The 17,017-nt window shown below is 35.3% G+C and overlaps 2 protein-coding genes across 53 annotated transcripts in view; one reads left to right on the top strand and one right to left on the bottom strand.

Annotated features, from left to right (window-relative positions):
- The window catches only part of PPIP5K2 (diphosphoinositol pentakisphosphate kinase 2), a 67,456-nt gene extending 50,577 nt beyond the window's left edge, over positions 1 to 16,879 (bottom strand). For 31 of the 50 annotated variants that reach the window (XR_011425657.1, XR_011425661.1, XR_011425660.1 and 28 more), the window contains exons 1-7: positions 16,258 to 16,489; positions 11,004 to 11,391; positions 7,408 to 7,603; positions 4,292 to 4,382; positions 2,967 to 3,052; positions 1,772 to 1,926; positions 153 to 254 (exon numbers count right to left, since the gene is read on the bottom strand). Coding sequence is in view for 45 of the 50 variants with exons in the window: in XM_023617919.2 (XP_023473687.1) it covers positions 153 to 254; positions 1,772 to 1,926; positions 2,967 to 3,052; positions 4,292 to 4,382; positions 7,408 to 7,603; positions 11,004 to 11,117 (744 nt within the window). In the remaining 5 variants the exon portion in view is untranslated. Of the gene's footprint in view, positions 1 to 152; positions 255 to 1,771; positions 1,927 to 2,966; positions 3,053 to 4,291; positions 4,383 to 7,407; positions 7,604 to 11,003; positions 11,392 to 15,633; positions 15,783 to 15,883; positions 16,503 to 16,595 lie in introns of those variants that run through there. The other 19 variants (XM_070234514.1, XM_070234489.1, XM_070234512.1 and 16 more) reach the window with 4 other exon arrangements.
- Positions 16,540 to 17,017, top strand: part of GIN1 (gypsy retrotransposon integrase 1) — a 32,765-nt gene continuing 32,287 nt past the window's right edge. For all 3 annotated transcript variants that reach the window (XM_005599524.4, XM_070234518.1, XM_023617923.2), the window contains exon 1: positions 16,540 to 16,688. The gene's annotated coding sequence lies outside the window, so the exon portion shown is untranslated. The remainder of the gene's footprint in view (positions 16,689 to 17,017) is intronic.

The raw sequence follows: 17,017 nt of genomic DNA on the forward strand, positions 1-17,017 counted from the left end.
ATTCACAGTCCAAAAGAGATTAAGAATCTCTTGCTAAAAAGAAAGAGATACAGAGTAGAGGTTAGGGATAGCTAATTAAAGGGTAATCTCTTTTTCTGAGATCATTGGTAAACTCTAAATACAAAATTAAAATATACTTTGATCAATCTTACCTTAACATCAGTACCATCTGTGGGCATAAACTCTTCATATATATATGAGCCTGTTTTCCGTACATTGCTTTCTGGGGAATAAACACTACTTCTACTGCCAATCTGAAAATCAAAAATCAATATGACAACTACATTATTCCCCTCATTTTTATAATATAACCCTTTAACCATCTATTTCCATACCAGATATTCCAAAAATTTTTTCAACCCACAAATATTTAACAAAACTTACTATGTAGTTGATCCTATGTTATTTTCTGCTCTAATTGTAACTTACGTGTTAGTTAAACAGCATAAAAAACAATGAACACTAAGAATAATGTTTCTAAGATTCAACCATGTTGCTGCATGTAACTCTAGTTTGTTCATTTTTACTACTATAGAATTTTCCATATATAGTGTATGGTATAAATACACCATAATTCTGTCATTCTCCTATCAATGTATATTTAGGTTGCTTTCTAAGCTTTAGCTAGTAGAACAATGTTGCTTTGAATATTCTTAGAAGTGTCCCTGTGGCACATGTGTGCAAGAGCGTTTCTAAGGTCTATACTAGAAGTGGAATCGCTAGGTGATAGAATATGCTCATATCCAATTTACAAAGATAATGCCAAAATCTTTTATAAACTGTTTTAACAATTTAGTTTCTCCAGCAATGTATAAGAGTTCTCACTGCTCCATATCTTTGTCTATGTTTGGTATTGTCAGACTTCTTAATATTTGCAGCTCTCATGGATTTAAAATTGTGTTCTTACTTCACATTTCTATGGTTGTTTGTAAGTGTATATACATTTTTAAACCTGATATAATGCTAAATTACGTTGCTAAGAGGCTATACTAATTTACCTTTCTGCCAGGTTGGATTTGTGCTTGTTTTCTGACTATCTCAATCTTTTTGATCTTTGCTAATCCAAAAAAGTAATTCAATGTTATTATCTTTTAGACTTGATTTGCATTTATTTTACTATGGGTGCAATTTTGAGCATACTTTTATGTATATAAAAGTTATCGGTATTACTCCTATGAACTACCTATTTTGGGGACCATTTTTCTAAAAGACTGCTGATCTTTATCTGAAATTTCTTTTTTTTATTATTATTTATTTTATTTTATTTTTTTTCTGCTTTATTTCCCCAAATCCCCCTGGTACATAGTTGTATATCTTAGTTGCAGGTCCTTCTAGTTGTGGCATGTGGGACACCGCTTCAACGTGGCCTGACGAGCGGTGCTATGTCCACGACTAGGATCTGAACCGAAACCCTGGGGCACTGCAGCGGAACCTACAAACTTAAACACTCAGCCACAGGGCCAGCCCGCTTTTTTTATTTTTATTTTTTATTTTTTTTTCCTGAATTTCTTATATAACAGATACATAAATGCAAAGTAGAAGGAAAATCAAGTAATTTTCTTGGTATTCTGTAGGTACCAATTTTGCATAAGCAACATTGTGTAACCAAAACGATGCTTTGCTTTTCTAACAAAGTATATCAACTTTATTAATTTATCTCTAAATGATACATTCTTATTTAAATGCAGTATTATTAAATACTTGATTGCCTTTAGTAAAATTCATACAACAATGTATCAAGAACAACATTCACTAGGATAACAAAGGTTACCTTTCGAAAAAGTCTTTGACTTCCACCACCAGCAGATGTTGGATAATAAATGTAAACATTGTGATCTTCCGCACTGACTGGCTTTTCTACAAATGGCTTTTGGAAAACCTCTCCATTTACTTCTACATGATCTTCCCCTTCAATCAGATTGCATTCTATAAATCAAACATAATAGCAAGAAAAGTTACAGATTGTACATTATCTAGATATAATATTATTGAGGATGTTTTATACTAGAATATTGATTACAAAGAAAAGTAATAGTGGATAATGTACTGATTTGATTTGAATCAAAACTATTTATGCAAACAACATTTATAATATATCGCATTAGGAACTATAGTTGTTTTTCAAAATCTTATGGACCTGCCATTTCACCCTATCATCCCACAGAATTCAAGGTGAGATACGAAATGATGCCAATAGGAAAAACTGAGAAATAATTCCATAATGCTATCATCTTCTGAAAAACATATGGGATCATTCATAACATAGATGCCATAAAACATGAAACTATTTAGTTGGAAAAGTAACCTATATGCAGAGTAAATAAGCAATCCAACCAGGAAGTCAATTTTTCACCTTGAGACAAACAAGAAAAGTTTCCTGTTACAGATAATAAATGCTTTACCTGGATTTTACCAGAAGTTTCTTTAAGGTACAATCAAGTCATCAAAATTCACGAAAATATTATCAGAATCTTAGATCTTAAGATAGAAAAGGCTTTTGTAGATTAAGTTATGTATAGCTTAGGAGCTATGTTTTGGATTACCAGGAAAATGAAGCCAAAGGTATTTGAAAATACTAATAGATAGTAATATTTCAAAATTCCTAGTCATTAGAAATTTAATCACAGCATCCCAGCATGAAGTTACTAAGATGTAGTTCAACAGTCATAGATGAATCACTTGTTTACCCCCAGTCAATACAAATATTCAAATATGTAATTTAAAAATTCTTTGATCCTCAGAGATACGTCAAATGTAGACCAAACAAAAATAGGACATACAACTCCTAAATTATTAGTTAGCCTTTTAGTTCGTAGTGTCACATTTTAACTAAATATAATGCATGTTTATTTGGATCATTAAAAAAAACCTGAATAGAACACTATGACTTCTTTAAGTACATGGGAAGTGGTTCAAAAGTATGTTGTGTGACAGAAGGTACCCTGCTTACAATCTCTTACTCTTACCTTTGGGATTATTTGGGTCACGGTTCAAAATTGCATAACGAGGAAGTAAGATACCTTCCGCTTGAAGAATACTATATACTTCTCTCCTGAAGGAAAAGGAAAACATCCTTATTATTTTATTGCTCTATTTCACAATAAGTATATTATTGTACTGTTCATAAAGTATATTACTACTGTTCTACCACTAAAAAAGGCATGTATACTCTTTTTATTTTTTAAATAAACAAATTAAGTCATTTAAAATATTGAAAAAAGGTATTCTAAGGAAATACTCAGCAATTAGAACAAAATTGTATGCACAATACATTTTGTGGAATATTAAAATACTAATTTTTAAAACTGGGAATGTAAATGTATAAGAAAATGGTTAAAAAAAGTTGCTATACTGCAATGACAGAATATTACCTAACCATTAAAAACCTTATACTCTACAAATTTGGGAAAATTTTCACAGTATTATAAAAGTGATCCTAATTTTGTAAAATGCAAATATATGTATGTATTGCTTTCTATATGAAAAAATATGGTAGATGTAATGGCAGAGTTAAATACATGTCTTTATGCTTTTATTTTCCAAACTTCTTGAAATGAATATGCATTTATATATGTGTGTACATATTTATATTTATAATATATAAACACCTATTAATATGTAAACCTTGGAAAAATGTTTTAAAATTTTAGATATTAATAATGTTACTATCTGGAAGAAGAGAAAAAAATAAAAAGAGAAGTACAAAAAAACTATAAAGCCTTATCTCTATAAAGCATTTTAATTTATATAACCTTATATTGTAATGCTAACACACAAATAGAATGTTGGTGAAATCAGAAAGGTTCTCATCAGCGTGAAACATCAATTAAATCAAATACACAAATACATTCATATTTTACAATTTCTCTTAGAAATCCCTGCTTCTGGCCTGTTAAATGAATGCAAAGATATATAGCGAAATATTTTTCAAAATGGTTACACTTCACCATTAAAAAAATTTAGTTAAATGAGTAAAGCCCTAATTTCATTATCAGTCACATGATAGAACAATTGTTCATAATTTTTAATGATTTAGTAGGCTCTGGAAATTAAACCTGGTTTAAGTCCTTGTCCCACTACTTGTGGAACTACTTGTAACTTTGGACAAATTGACATTCCTGATTCTCAAGTTTCTACATCTGTAAAACTGTGTATAAATACCTATATCTAAGTATCATTTCAAGGATACCATGAATTAATGTATATGAAAACACCTGATGTCAGGTCAGCTTATAGATACTAAATAAATGTTAATTTTCCTTCCCTTAATTTAGTCAACTTCACCACTCACCTATCTTGTATGAGATACTGCATATTCAAGTCATTGATTACAAATGGATTCCTGAGTTTTGCATAGGCAACTGCTTTGTCCAGTGGAAATCCTAAGAACACATATTATTAACATATTCTGTACAATCTTAAGGTAAGTTGACATCTATAACTTTATCAACTTGAATTTACACCACTTCCCATAAAAGATTAACTTCATCATGCATATAACTGCTGTCTATATAAAGCATGGAATAAAACATACATAAAACTTGATTTAACTTTAGATATTAAAAAATCCTATTTTTCCTAGTTAATTTGATTGATAAGGCACAGCAAGCCAGTGGTTATATAACCAAATTTAGAGCACTGACACGTTAGTCACTGCCTGTTTATTCAGTCACTTGACAGAAGGTAAGATTAACTCATATACAAACAGAAATCTATACACATGAGTGTATCACAGTCACCTGGTGATTTTTAAAAAATATATACAATTCTTCTTAAGTATTTCGATGCTTATACATATAAATGAGCTGCTAATTCAAAGAATTTATGCATCTTTAAAAATAGCAGCAAAAACAAAAATCAATTCATACAACAAATATGCTTAAAATATAAAATATATGAGTAGAATCATGCTTGCTGTTACTAGGTCAATGTTAAGATATCAAAAGTTAACTCCCTAAAATTTCTAGACTTTGGTAAAGTTACTAATTACAATGAAAACAAATTGAATGGCAGATATAGCAAGAAGAAATCCAAAAAACAATCTAAAGAATTTTAATGATTATACTTCACTCTCTGTTTTGACACTAAAAATCTCCAATCTTATCCATCAATACATATTATTAAGAGAGGCAGCGTACCATGGAGGTTAAGAGCATAAACCAGGGTTCAAATCCTGGCTCCATCTTTCACTAGCTATGCGACCTTGGGCAAACTTATTTAACATCTCTTGGCACCTGATTCCTGGCTATAAACGGATATTATACCAATCTTCTGTAGTAGATCTTTTGAGGAATTAAATAAGAGTGTATATAAAACAGCACAACACCTGGCATAGTAAGTGCTCAATAAATGTTAACTATTATTATTCCTTTAATGACAATATTTTAATGAAGGAAAAGGGTAAAAATCAGCAAGCACGCATAACTTTAGCATTTAACTATAGTACACTAGAGCACACCTGTAAAGACACTGTATTTTGTAGTATTATCAGAATAATTAGTAGAGAAAATACTAAAGCATATTGAATTTAAAAAACAAACAGAAAGCTACGTCAGTTAAAAATTTACTGCTAAATTCCTGTTAGTTTTTAAGATTTAAACAGAAGTACTCCATACCAAGAATCATTGGCCACAAATTACAAACCCTTCAAGTTTCATAAAGACTCTCAGAAGAATTCAACACTTGTAAAGACGTTTCAACGTCTATGAATCGAAGCCTCCTAACAGGATTCAGGAAATTGGAAACAGCTACACAGTCAGTTCCTGCTTTTGTTGTTGTTGTTACAGAGGAACTTTTTCCTTACCAAGAGGTAGCACATGGGATGTGACCTTAGATAGCACCTAGTTCCTACAGGCAAACAGCTTTTATTGGAAGAACCATATTGTAGTAAGGGAAGAACACCTTACCCTCAAGGATAAGCAAATTTTAAGATTCTCTGAAATGAGGGATTCAGTCTGTAAGGACCAGGTCTTGGCTTCTTTATGAAATAATGAAAATCAACATAGGCTATGGGAGCACAAAAAGTCTCAGCCACGTTCCATCCCCTTCTTGCTGATGGAGATGCTTCTTGGACACCTAACTAAAGCGAGACTTTAACACAGCTCAGGACTACATATTTTGAGAACAATTTAATATGAATACATTTATAATTGAGCACACATCTTTTAAATTATAGTTCTTAGTGAGAAATCCACTTAATTCACAGATTCTTCTAACTTTTCAGGTATACACTTAACAATAAGTTTGATTAGTGGACTTTACTATGAACTAATACTTTACTATCAAGTCATACTTAAGCTTAATTGATATTTCAGTTTGATTTATAAATGATAGCAAGTAAAATCTAAAATTCAAATATTGAGTTCGTAAGAAATAAAGTATGAATATGTGTATGAGGAATGATAGAACATTTTCTACATGGCAAAAGCATAGGGGATTAAAATACTCAAGAATTTATCCTAAGAAATTTAGAGTTGAAAACAAAGATATACATTCAAAGAGTTCATCACAACCTTTTTTTTTAATATTGAAAACTGGAAACCACCTGTTGGCTATCGGTTAAATATGTTATAGTATATCCACTCAATGATACACTACAACGCCATTAAAAATCAAGTTTTTGAAGAATGATATGGAGGGGAAAAAACCTCATGATATAATTAGTGAAAAAATTAAATATATATTATAGTACTAAATTTGTTTTTATAAAACACACAGAGGGGCCGGCCCAGTGGCACAGCAGTTAAGTGTGCACATTCTGCCTTGGCGGCCCGGGGTTTGCCGGTTCAGATCCCAGGTGCAGACATGGCACCTCTTGGCAAAAGCCATCCTGTGGTAGACGTCCCACATACAAAGTAGAAGATGGGCATGGATGTTAGCTCAGGGCCAGTCTTCCTCAGTGAAAAGAGGAGGACTGGCAGCAGTTTGCTCAGGGCTAATCTTCCTCAAAAAAAAAAAAAAAAAAAAAAACCACACATAGAGGGGCCAGTCCACTGATGCAGTGGTTAAGTTTGCATGTTCTGCTTCAGTGGCCCAAGGTTTGCTGGTTCAGGGTTTGGATCCCGGGTGCAGATCTATGCAATGCTTATCAAGCCATGCTGTGGCAGGCGTCCCACATATAAAGTAGAGGACGATGGGCATGGATGTTAGCTCAGGGCCAGTCTTCCTCAGCAAAAGGGGGAGGATAGGTGGCAGATGTTAGATTGGGGCTAACCTTCCTCAAAAAAGAAAAAAAAAAACCACATAGGCAAAAAGACTGGAAAGATATATATCGAAATAACATCACCTATCTGTGACAGTGGGTGAGTTTAAATTTATTTTTCTATTTTACCTAATATTCTACAATTAATATGTATTAGTTTTATAATCAGAAATGATAAAGGAGTTTCCCTCCCCATTCTTTAATACCTTTAGAATGGAAAGAAATAAGACAATCGCATAAAGGCCAGTTTTCCACTGGTTCATTCAAAATAACATCCTCCTCAAATACTACTACTGTGATGTATTTAAATAAGGAGATCCGTTCAAGAATTTCCTTCATTGGTTTGGATTTGGATTTCTTTGCCATGGAACATATTCCAACCACAATCTGCCTTTCCGGTGGCTAAAACAGAAAAGAAACAAAAACTCAGGTTGACTTCACAAGAACTCCAAAGTACAGCAATCTTACATCTTTCTGAGAAGTAGATGAGGCATGTCATGAATCAATAAAAGTAACACATCAACCAAAAAAGGCATTTTTCAAAATTATGTCATTGTTATAGTAAACAAGCTTTCTACAAAAGTGTGGAAAAAATTTTAAAACAAAAAAACTTTCAGATGTCGTTACTATTTTCATTCAGATTTCAAACTTAAACAAGTACTCCTTCTTTAACTGTCTCTAGCATTTATTTACCTTCCTCACACTAGAAAGGGGCAAATAAGGGCAAGATTGTATCTAATCTAAGTAAAAAGGCCAATAAAAGTGAGAAAAAATTATCTTGCCTAAAATATGATGTTGTTCTGACTACAAAGCTATACAGTATTAAACTATTTTTGTAGATTGAGCTTGAATATTAGGTGGTCACCAATGACAACTTGGAAGGAAATTTTGGAGAAAGCCACATTGCTAACAGAGGTGTCAGTTCTTTGACAACCTAATCGTCATACTCGATATTCCTGTTTAATGGTGTTGGTCATCTCTTGTACCCACGTTACAGCTCAAATGCCATGATTTAGCCTAAAACTAAAAAAAGCAGGATCTAGAAATAATAACTTATGAGTAGCTCATGGGTTTATAAAATTACTTAAGATTCATTCTGAGGTCTTCGCAGTTAGGTGCTTAGAGTTTTATCGAATATCTAAAGCGTGACCAGTTTTTCATTTCAATTCTCTCTCCTCCATGATATTTTATATATTTCCTATGACATTATAATCTTGCTCAAAAGTATTTTACCAGACTTTATGTTATTATAAATCTAAGAATAAAATTGGATATAACATCAGAATTAAATCGTTATTCTTCTTCAACTGAGAACTATATTTCTTCACTGCCTCCTCTAACTCATATGAAATTTAGAGTTCAAATTGGTATTGGATTTGACTGTAAATCAAACAGACCGTAAATCCTAACCTCCCTGGTTAACCTGTAATCCTATAAAACCTCCCTTTTATGTTTCCTTACTCAATTTTTTTCTGATCAAAAGCCTCGACATAGCTCATTATGATGTTCCTAAAGTAGATTTCTCCAAATAAAAGAACTCAACCTAACATTTCATGCTGCTTTACAGTTAAAATAAAAAGACTAATATGTTAAGTTTTGTTTACTAACTATAGATCTATTCAATGAATATCTGTTCATTGGCTAAGATAAACTGGAAACATTCAAGTTTAAAATGTACAAATAAACCTATATTAAGACAAAATTAGAGAACATTCCTATTAGGTAAAACCTCAGAAGCATGAAAATAATTTTTTAAGCAGATCTAAGTTATTTTATTAGATTTAATGTCTAAAATAGAATTTACATCTTTGAAATCTTTAAAACAGGAGAATGATCTGGGACAAATCATTTTACCAAATTATAGGTCAAATGAACTATATCAAGTTCCTCAAAAGTGACACCTATGTATCCTGAATGCAAACTCAATATAATTAGTACCGATATTCCAAGAACTATGCTAAGTGCTAGCGAGTTAGATATACAGAAACAACCTGTTCTCAAAATACTTTGACTCTAAAGGGGAACACAGTATTGATACAGTACATTATGATACATGGAATACAAGTATAGATGTCAAGGTATAGAAACAGTACTGAGGAAGAAGTGTTTGAGTTTCTCACGGAGAAAAGAGCAGGAGAGGGGGAAGAGTGAACAACACGAAATCTGAGCAGGGTTTTGAAGAATGAAAAACAATTCATAAGGCACCCAAAAATAAGGGCATTTCATAGAGATGAAGAAGTACCTACAACAGCATGGCGGTGTGGTACAATGGGATGGAACATGAGGGGAAAAAATTTGATATTGCTAAAACATAAAAGGTAGAAGGGATGAGAGACAACTACAGTTGTAGATATAAACGAGAGAAAAGTTCTTATATGTAAGAAGGCTGGACTTGATTTAGCAGTAGTGTTCACAGTGTGTTCAGAAGAACCCTAGAGAAAAAGGGCAAGGGTAGTAGAGCCTGAGCCCGTAGTACTTTCTCGTCTAAGTCAGCCGGAGAAGCTCTGCTTTTATGTTTTACTTACTGGACTTCTAGATAAGACTTAAGATGAAGAAAAATTTTGGCTGGTAAGATAAGCTTGAAAATCATTATTTTTTTCCTGGGGTGAAGTGGGTGGGTAGGATAGGTTTTAAATGAGTGACAGTTTGATTTGCATTTCAGACATGTGTAACTGCATTGTGAAAAGTGTTGGTAAATAACTATGAAAAAGAATTTTTAAAGAGTTATCTAATAACTATTTTTGGTTTGTTTTTATTACTTTTGCCAAATATAAAGGTTTTCGTTTTTTGTTTTTTTTAAAGATTTTACTTTTCCTTTTTCTCCCCAAAGCCCCCAGGTACATAGTTGTGTATTTTTAGTTGTAGGTCCTTCTAGTTGTGGCAGGTGGAATGCCGCCTTCAGCATGGCTTGATGAGTGGTGCCATGTCCGCACCCAAGATACGGACCGGCGAAACCCTGGGCCACCGAAGGGGAGTGCAGGAACTTAACCACTCGGCCATGGGGCTAGCCCCAGGTTTTTGTTTTTAAAACAAAATTCTCTTTCCAATTGGAAATAAGAAAAACAAATATATTATAAGTTTATATTTTAAATCAGTTCTCAGACTAAAGCAATCTCTACTTATAAAGGGAAAACGATGATGAAAAAGCAAAAGATTGGGCTAATGTAACTATAGCAAAACGAACATAATAAATGTGTGTTATTCCTAAAGATCCTGTATGGATATACACTCTAACAGATGACATCAGAAAGAGAACAAGACTTACACACACACACCTGTAGATACCTGAGTAGCCTCTCCTTCTAACCACACAGTTTAAAGACTACTGAATAGTTAAAAAACAGGGATATCCTCAGGTCAACCACCACTTGTGCTGACAACATGACAAACCTAATGAGGCTGGTTAAGCAGTCCTTCTTTAGTATCTTTAAAATTATTTCCTTCTACTTCTTTATCTTGACCTATTTGTTACGTCCTTTTATACACAAGAAAAGCTTTTGATTTATAGCCACTTTTTCTACCCAAGTCTGTGTCATGCTAGGCACATCACTGAAAGATACCAAAATAGGCCCATTAAACAACTTAAAAGTCTAACCCTCAACTGTATTTCTTCATACACCATAGATTCAGTAATGTTACTCATGAAAGAAAATATGCTTTTTCAGTTTAAAATATTTCCAACAAATTTCTATGTGAGAAAAACATCTTCACAATTTCAGATAATAGTATTAATTCACGTTAACAGTGATCAGTAAAGTCTATCTCTTACTGGTCTTCTCTCACCAAACAAGCAAACACTTACAGACTCATCCTCTTCCTCCTCATCTTCATCTGCATGGTGGAAGAAATGTCGATAATTTCCAGGGTTTATTTCTGTATCTTCAGGCCCAACAAAGAATCTGGGGGCTTCACTCATTTTTATTTCATTTGATAGAAATATAATTTAAATGTGCTATACTAAAACGGCTTCTAAATAAACAGCCGCAGAAGAAAGCATTCTCTCTATACTAGCTGACACATAGGTCTGCTGCAGCTTGCTTCTGCTTATACAGCCACTTGAAAATTGTGATGACAGTTAGTTGGCAAACATTCTTTCCTTCTCAGATATCATTGCTTCATTGTTGATGCAGCTTAAAAGACAAAGACAGTAAGGCTATTGCTTTCATGAGTTGATACAGCAATCTTTTTACCTAAAATGAAATGAAAGAAATAATTTTGGAGACAGAACTTTAAAATATTCATGTAAAAATAATTTTAAATGACACTTGTAAAATCAGTATCAACAACTTGACGCATACCTCCAAAACACATTTTTTCCATAAAATTAAGAAATTAAGACTCTGATCTTCAGTAACATACATCTTAGCAATTTGACAAATTGATACAAAATAACAACTACACACTAAATTTCTCAAGCCCAAAAATATCTAACAAATTAGAAGAAAATTATTCAAATTATAACAAAATTATGTTAAAAGCTACATCCCTCTGTACATAGGTCAGTAATATCTGAATGGAATGGAAAAGAATAAAATGTAATGTGGGTTTAAAAACCATTGACAGCTATACATTAACCTGAAATTATATTAAATCAATTTTAGAAAGGCTTCAATTTATAAAAGTTCAGTTTGTAAACAGGTTTTTTAAGGAAAATAACCATTTGGCTTTCTGGTCTCATATATTAATCAACAAAAGAAGATCAGAACAAAAAGTAGATTTCATTATAACAGCAGCTCTCAAACTTTTAGAAGTCAAAGACTCTCTGGCAAATCTAATAAAATCTATGGGTCCTCTCCTCAGAAAAAAAATGCACATGTGCACTAAATCCTACAAGCAATTGTTTGTCATTGACTGACATCCAAACTCTTCCACATAAACCGATGTCCATGAACATCAGTTTAAGAATTAACATATAACAGTGATACAACCTCAAAATATTTTTTACTAAAGCTGTTTACATGTACGTGTTCCTTGCTCATATTAGAACTAATTACCTACCAAGACTACATATCAAATGCTTCCTTTGATTACTGGTAATATAAGAAATTACTTGATCAAATATTCTTAAGAAGAGTTGAATGATATGCAAGATACAATTGAAAAGCATAACTCCAAAAGTCCTATTCCTAAAGATCTAATTCTAGTTTAACCGGGGGCTTCCCATGAAACATGAAAACTAGTTTACCCAACCAGGCTTGATTTTATCCATCTTTATAACTAAAATTACACAGTGTTATGAAATTTAAAACAGTTTGTGAGTAAAGAATAAAAGTAGCAATAATTCATTTTACAAATCAATGCCTTCATGTGTGTGGTGACGGACTGTAATCAGTCTTTGGGCAGTGAACATGATATAATCTACACAGAAATCAAAATACAACGATGTACACTTGAAATTTATATAATGTTATAAACCAACGTTACCACAATTAAAAACTAAGTAAATAAATGCCCTTCACTCCTACTCCCTTTGCACTGTTTTATATATACAAGATGCTTGCTGAAAAAGAACAACAAAAGCTTTCAATTGCTATAAAACTTGATGGCAGCGTATAAGCTGACCTCAGTTCTGGTTTTGTTATCAAACACCCTTTGGTTTCTTTTTACTTTCTCACTCGTCCCATCTAAAAACAGCTCTAATATTTCAATAGTGGGAAGGGCACAACTTTTGGAGTCAGATATACTTATTTAAATCTGTCACTATGTAACAGGCAAATTATGCTAGTTTCTCTAGGTCTCAGTGTCTTCATCTGTAAAAAAGGGGATATCATAACACCCTGTAATTCCGTGACGACTGAGTAGCATAAGTGTTTAGCATATACTAAACACTCAATAAACCTCAGCTTCTACAGGCACTCTATAAACCAAGCTCCTAATGTAATGTGCAAAACTAACAGAATGAATATTGCTGATTATTTATTGAAGTGAATATATTTATTCAACAAATACTTTTCACTTGTTATAGAAGGCACAGTATTGAGTGCTGATGATACAAAATCACAGTAAACATGGCCCTTTTTCTCGTTTTATAAATGCTTAAAGTACATAACGTCCATCATTTCATTATAATTAAACCAAATACAGTTTATGCATATAGCATTTCCACATTATTCAACATTTTGATCAAACTACATCCTTGGTCATGAATTCCAAAATATGTAATTATTTAGCCTTAAAGATATTGCATTATTCAAACAACAGACTTGAGTCTGTCTTCTGGGATGCTTGTAAAAACTCATGTTACTAAACCTACCACAAATTTTCTGAAGCATTTCCTAACTAGAGAATCTATATTTTAACAAATGGATGTGCGGCCAGGTTTGGGAGTCTCTTTAAATCTGTGCCAAAGAAAAATACTACCTAACCCTGATTTCTAAATTTGAAATTTGTACGATGCTACTAAAGTATCCACACTCAAAGCAGTGGTTCTCAAACTTTCACAAGCATCAGAAATCACCTGGAGGGCTTGCTAAAACACTGAACTAAAAAGACTGGGAGTCGGGGTCATTAGTCTGCTTTCCTGAAAGTTCCAAGGTGATACTGATGCTGCTGGTCAGGGAATCACACTTTGAAAACCATTGCTCTACACTTTGACAAAACTTAGAAACTTTTCTCATAATTGCTCAGCTCTGTGTCCTTAACTAAGTTATTGAAACTCTCCAGTCACCATCTGTAAAATGGAATGATAAATCTCATAGATTGCTTTGAAGATTAAATGACAATCAGACACCAGAGCAATTAGCACATGGTAAGGACTCAGTAAATGTTAGCTGTTTATATATCATGTTAGCTGTTGCTCTAAGACAGATTTCTGAGCTAAACTAAACTGGCACAGAACAAATACAAACAATTCCATTTAGAATGTACCTATTCACCTCCCGTTTAATGAAGCCACAGAAACTTCTCTTTGCCACTGCTGCTGCTAAAGACCTCATTAAACTTTTTTTCCAGTCTTACCACACTGCTTGAGACTCTCATGGACACCAGTGCCTGAAATAAACAGTCATCTCCTTCACATCTTTAATGGTCATGGTCAAAGCTACCTAATTCTTAAAACGACACCTTGGATCATCCATCGGTCCAATGTAGTGTTCAGAACCACCTCCCTTAGCTAAACTTAAAATCTTTGCAAGCCATCACTGTAGCCCTTTCTATAGGTTCTCAGGAGCCCAACTATGAACTAGTAAATCTCTGCTCCCCAAATCAGAGAAAATAGGAGTCCCAGCTTCTGCTGCTCAGCCTGAACACAGACACACAACCAGTTTTCCTGAAATCCTAAAAGCATTTTCCAGTGGAAACACTTAAAAATGGTGACTCCTTTCCAGGGATCCATTACTACAGCTACATAATAGGTTATTAAATAGGCTTCTGCAGGGTGGCAAAGGCAGCCAAGCATCATTTACAAAATTATTTATACAAAAAGGACCATGCCAAGTTCCACACAATTTTCACATTAATTTCTTTCTTCTTCAAACATTCATGCAATATCTTTTTGCTGAGTCTGCTTTTCCTTCTAACTGGAATTCACTACTCTCCTTGAAAGTTCCTATTTCTCCCTCAATAACCAACTGGGAAGTCCTCAGTGAATGCTTTTCTGACAACTATCACACCTCTGCCAGTCCCAAACACACATCAGCACCCTCTCTCATCTTCTATGTTCCACAAAGCATTCTGGAGTATCCAAATTATCTGTTTCCATTAGAGTTAGGGTTTTTCCTCTCCAGCTTTTTATTATGAAAAAATTTCAAATATTCAGAAAAGTTGAAAGAACAGTTCACTATAAACACCCATCTACCCAGCAACAGACTCAACAATTACTAACATTTTGCCATATTTACTCTCTATTTATACATACACATACCACGTTTGCTGTACCATTTGAAGGTTGCAGACATCAACACATTTCCTAAATACTTTAGTATGCATCTCCTAAAAAGGACATCCCCCTACATAGCAATATCATTTCCACTTAAGAAAATTAATAGTTCCATAATACTATTTATATGTAGTTGGTTGTGTGGGAGCTTTTGGAGAACAAGGACCTACTTTATCTATCTTCCCAGCACTTACTTGGTGCACAGTACTTACTTGGGTGATCAATAAATGTTCTGCCAATTGTCCAGTTTAAACAAATAATAGTTTAAATAAATAAACTGAACAATTAAATAAAATGAGAATAATAATCTAATATACCTCACGGAATTGTTGAGGTGTATGGGAGATAACATGTAAAACACTTGGCACGGTTAATGGCAGTTATCGTTATTCTGTTTGCCTGAAACAAAAACTTTATTTTTCATTGAAGAATTTTCAAAAGCAAAACAAAACCCTATGCCAGTGTGGAGTAAGGATGCTGGGTGCTAAATCAGCCACATTTCCTATCTCCACGGCTAAGCCTCCCAGCACGCTAAAGCAAGACTAGTGTTACCCACACGACTACAAAGGTCGCAAACTCCCAGGAAGTCGCCGAGAACCCAGTAAGTGAGATGCAATGGTCGCCACCTGGCTCGAAGCGCGCGAGCAGGCAACCCTCTCCAACCGCTGAGGGGCGGCAGCGACCTGCAGCCTCCGTCCTGACACTGGAATGCTGCAACGCGTGGAGCCTTTGTTCTTTGGCAGTGGGGGTGGAGGCGCAGAGGAGCAAAGAGATAAAGACTGAGGAATGAAAATAAAAATAGCCACCTCTGTCCGCAGCAGTGCCCAAACTCGAGGTTGCCTACGCGGGTGGAGCGAGCTCGCAGCCTGGAGTACCAGAAGCAGCTCGACAGTTCCCTGCCAGCTGAGCTGAACCCTCTGGCTTCTCAACCCCAAGAAATGAAATAGGGAAGCAAGGGAGGAGCAGGAGGAGGGGAAATGAAGAGGCGACAAGACGCTCCGGACTGTGCTGTCACTCCTCCACGCCCACACTGCCCTCCGCTCCGGCGCTGGCGCTCAGAGGAGTGCGTGCCGAGGCGCCGCACAGCCGCCCGGAGACCAAATCACTGTCCAGCAAGGGCCGCCAACCTGGGGCGACCAGGTTCCGCATGTCAGGGCTCCTTCGGGCTCGGGGCTCTCACCTGCCACGCTGCGGTCGCCACGCGAGCTGCTGGAGATGGCCGAGCCCTTGCAGGTCTCGGTTTCTCCGTTAATGCCGGGGGCGGTAGGGAGGTGTGGGTCAAGAGACTCCAGCTGTGAGCGTGGACGTGGGTCTTCCCTCTTCAGCAGCTGCTGAAGGACCACACAGAGAGACCTCTGCACCGCACTACTACATCTAGCCAAGCTTGGGCACGCCTCTTTTTCGCCCGCCTTGGGTCTCCCACGCAAACCTCACCGGGCGGAACAACTTCCGGCAGAAGCCAAACGATCCACTCTAATTTTCCGTGACCCAAGCGCTCCAGTCCCCATAAGTACCCACCTCTTAACGGCACGGGTAGTTCCGCTTCCGGCAGCATCAGATAAGTCTTGAGAGGAAGCTTAAATTCTGTCGCTTGCATTTAGGACCACTTCGGTGAGTGGTCGTTCTGGTGTGCTTTGTCATACCTAATGATTTTTAAAGTGAGGCGTGACCTGACAATTTCAAAACCATTCGCGTCGCCTAGCCTAAGGAAGGGTGGAATTGACTCCGGATATTTGCGCAGGCGCCCTTGGGGCGGGAGGGCCTTGCTAGGGCGTTGCGGTGTCCCGAGGCAGCTGAGCAGAAAAGGGGCGAGTTCAGTTGTCGGGCTTGGGGCGATGCCGACTCGGTGGAACCGGGTTTTACTTATTGGTCGTTTTCCTGCTTGTGCTAAGTTTAACTGGACCTTGCCCTTAAGAATTAGTTAATGGGCCAACTAAACG

The sequence above is a fragment of the Equus caballus genome, chromosome 14 (assembly GCF_041296265.1).
Source record: "Equus caballus isolate H_3958 breed thoroughbred chromosome 14, TB-T2T, whole genome shotgun sequence".
Classification (NCBI taxonomy): Eukaryota; Metazoa; Chordata; class Mammalia; order Perissodactyla; family Equidae; genus Equus; species Equus caballus.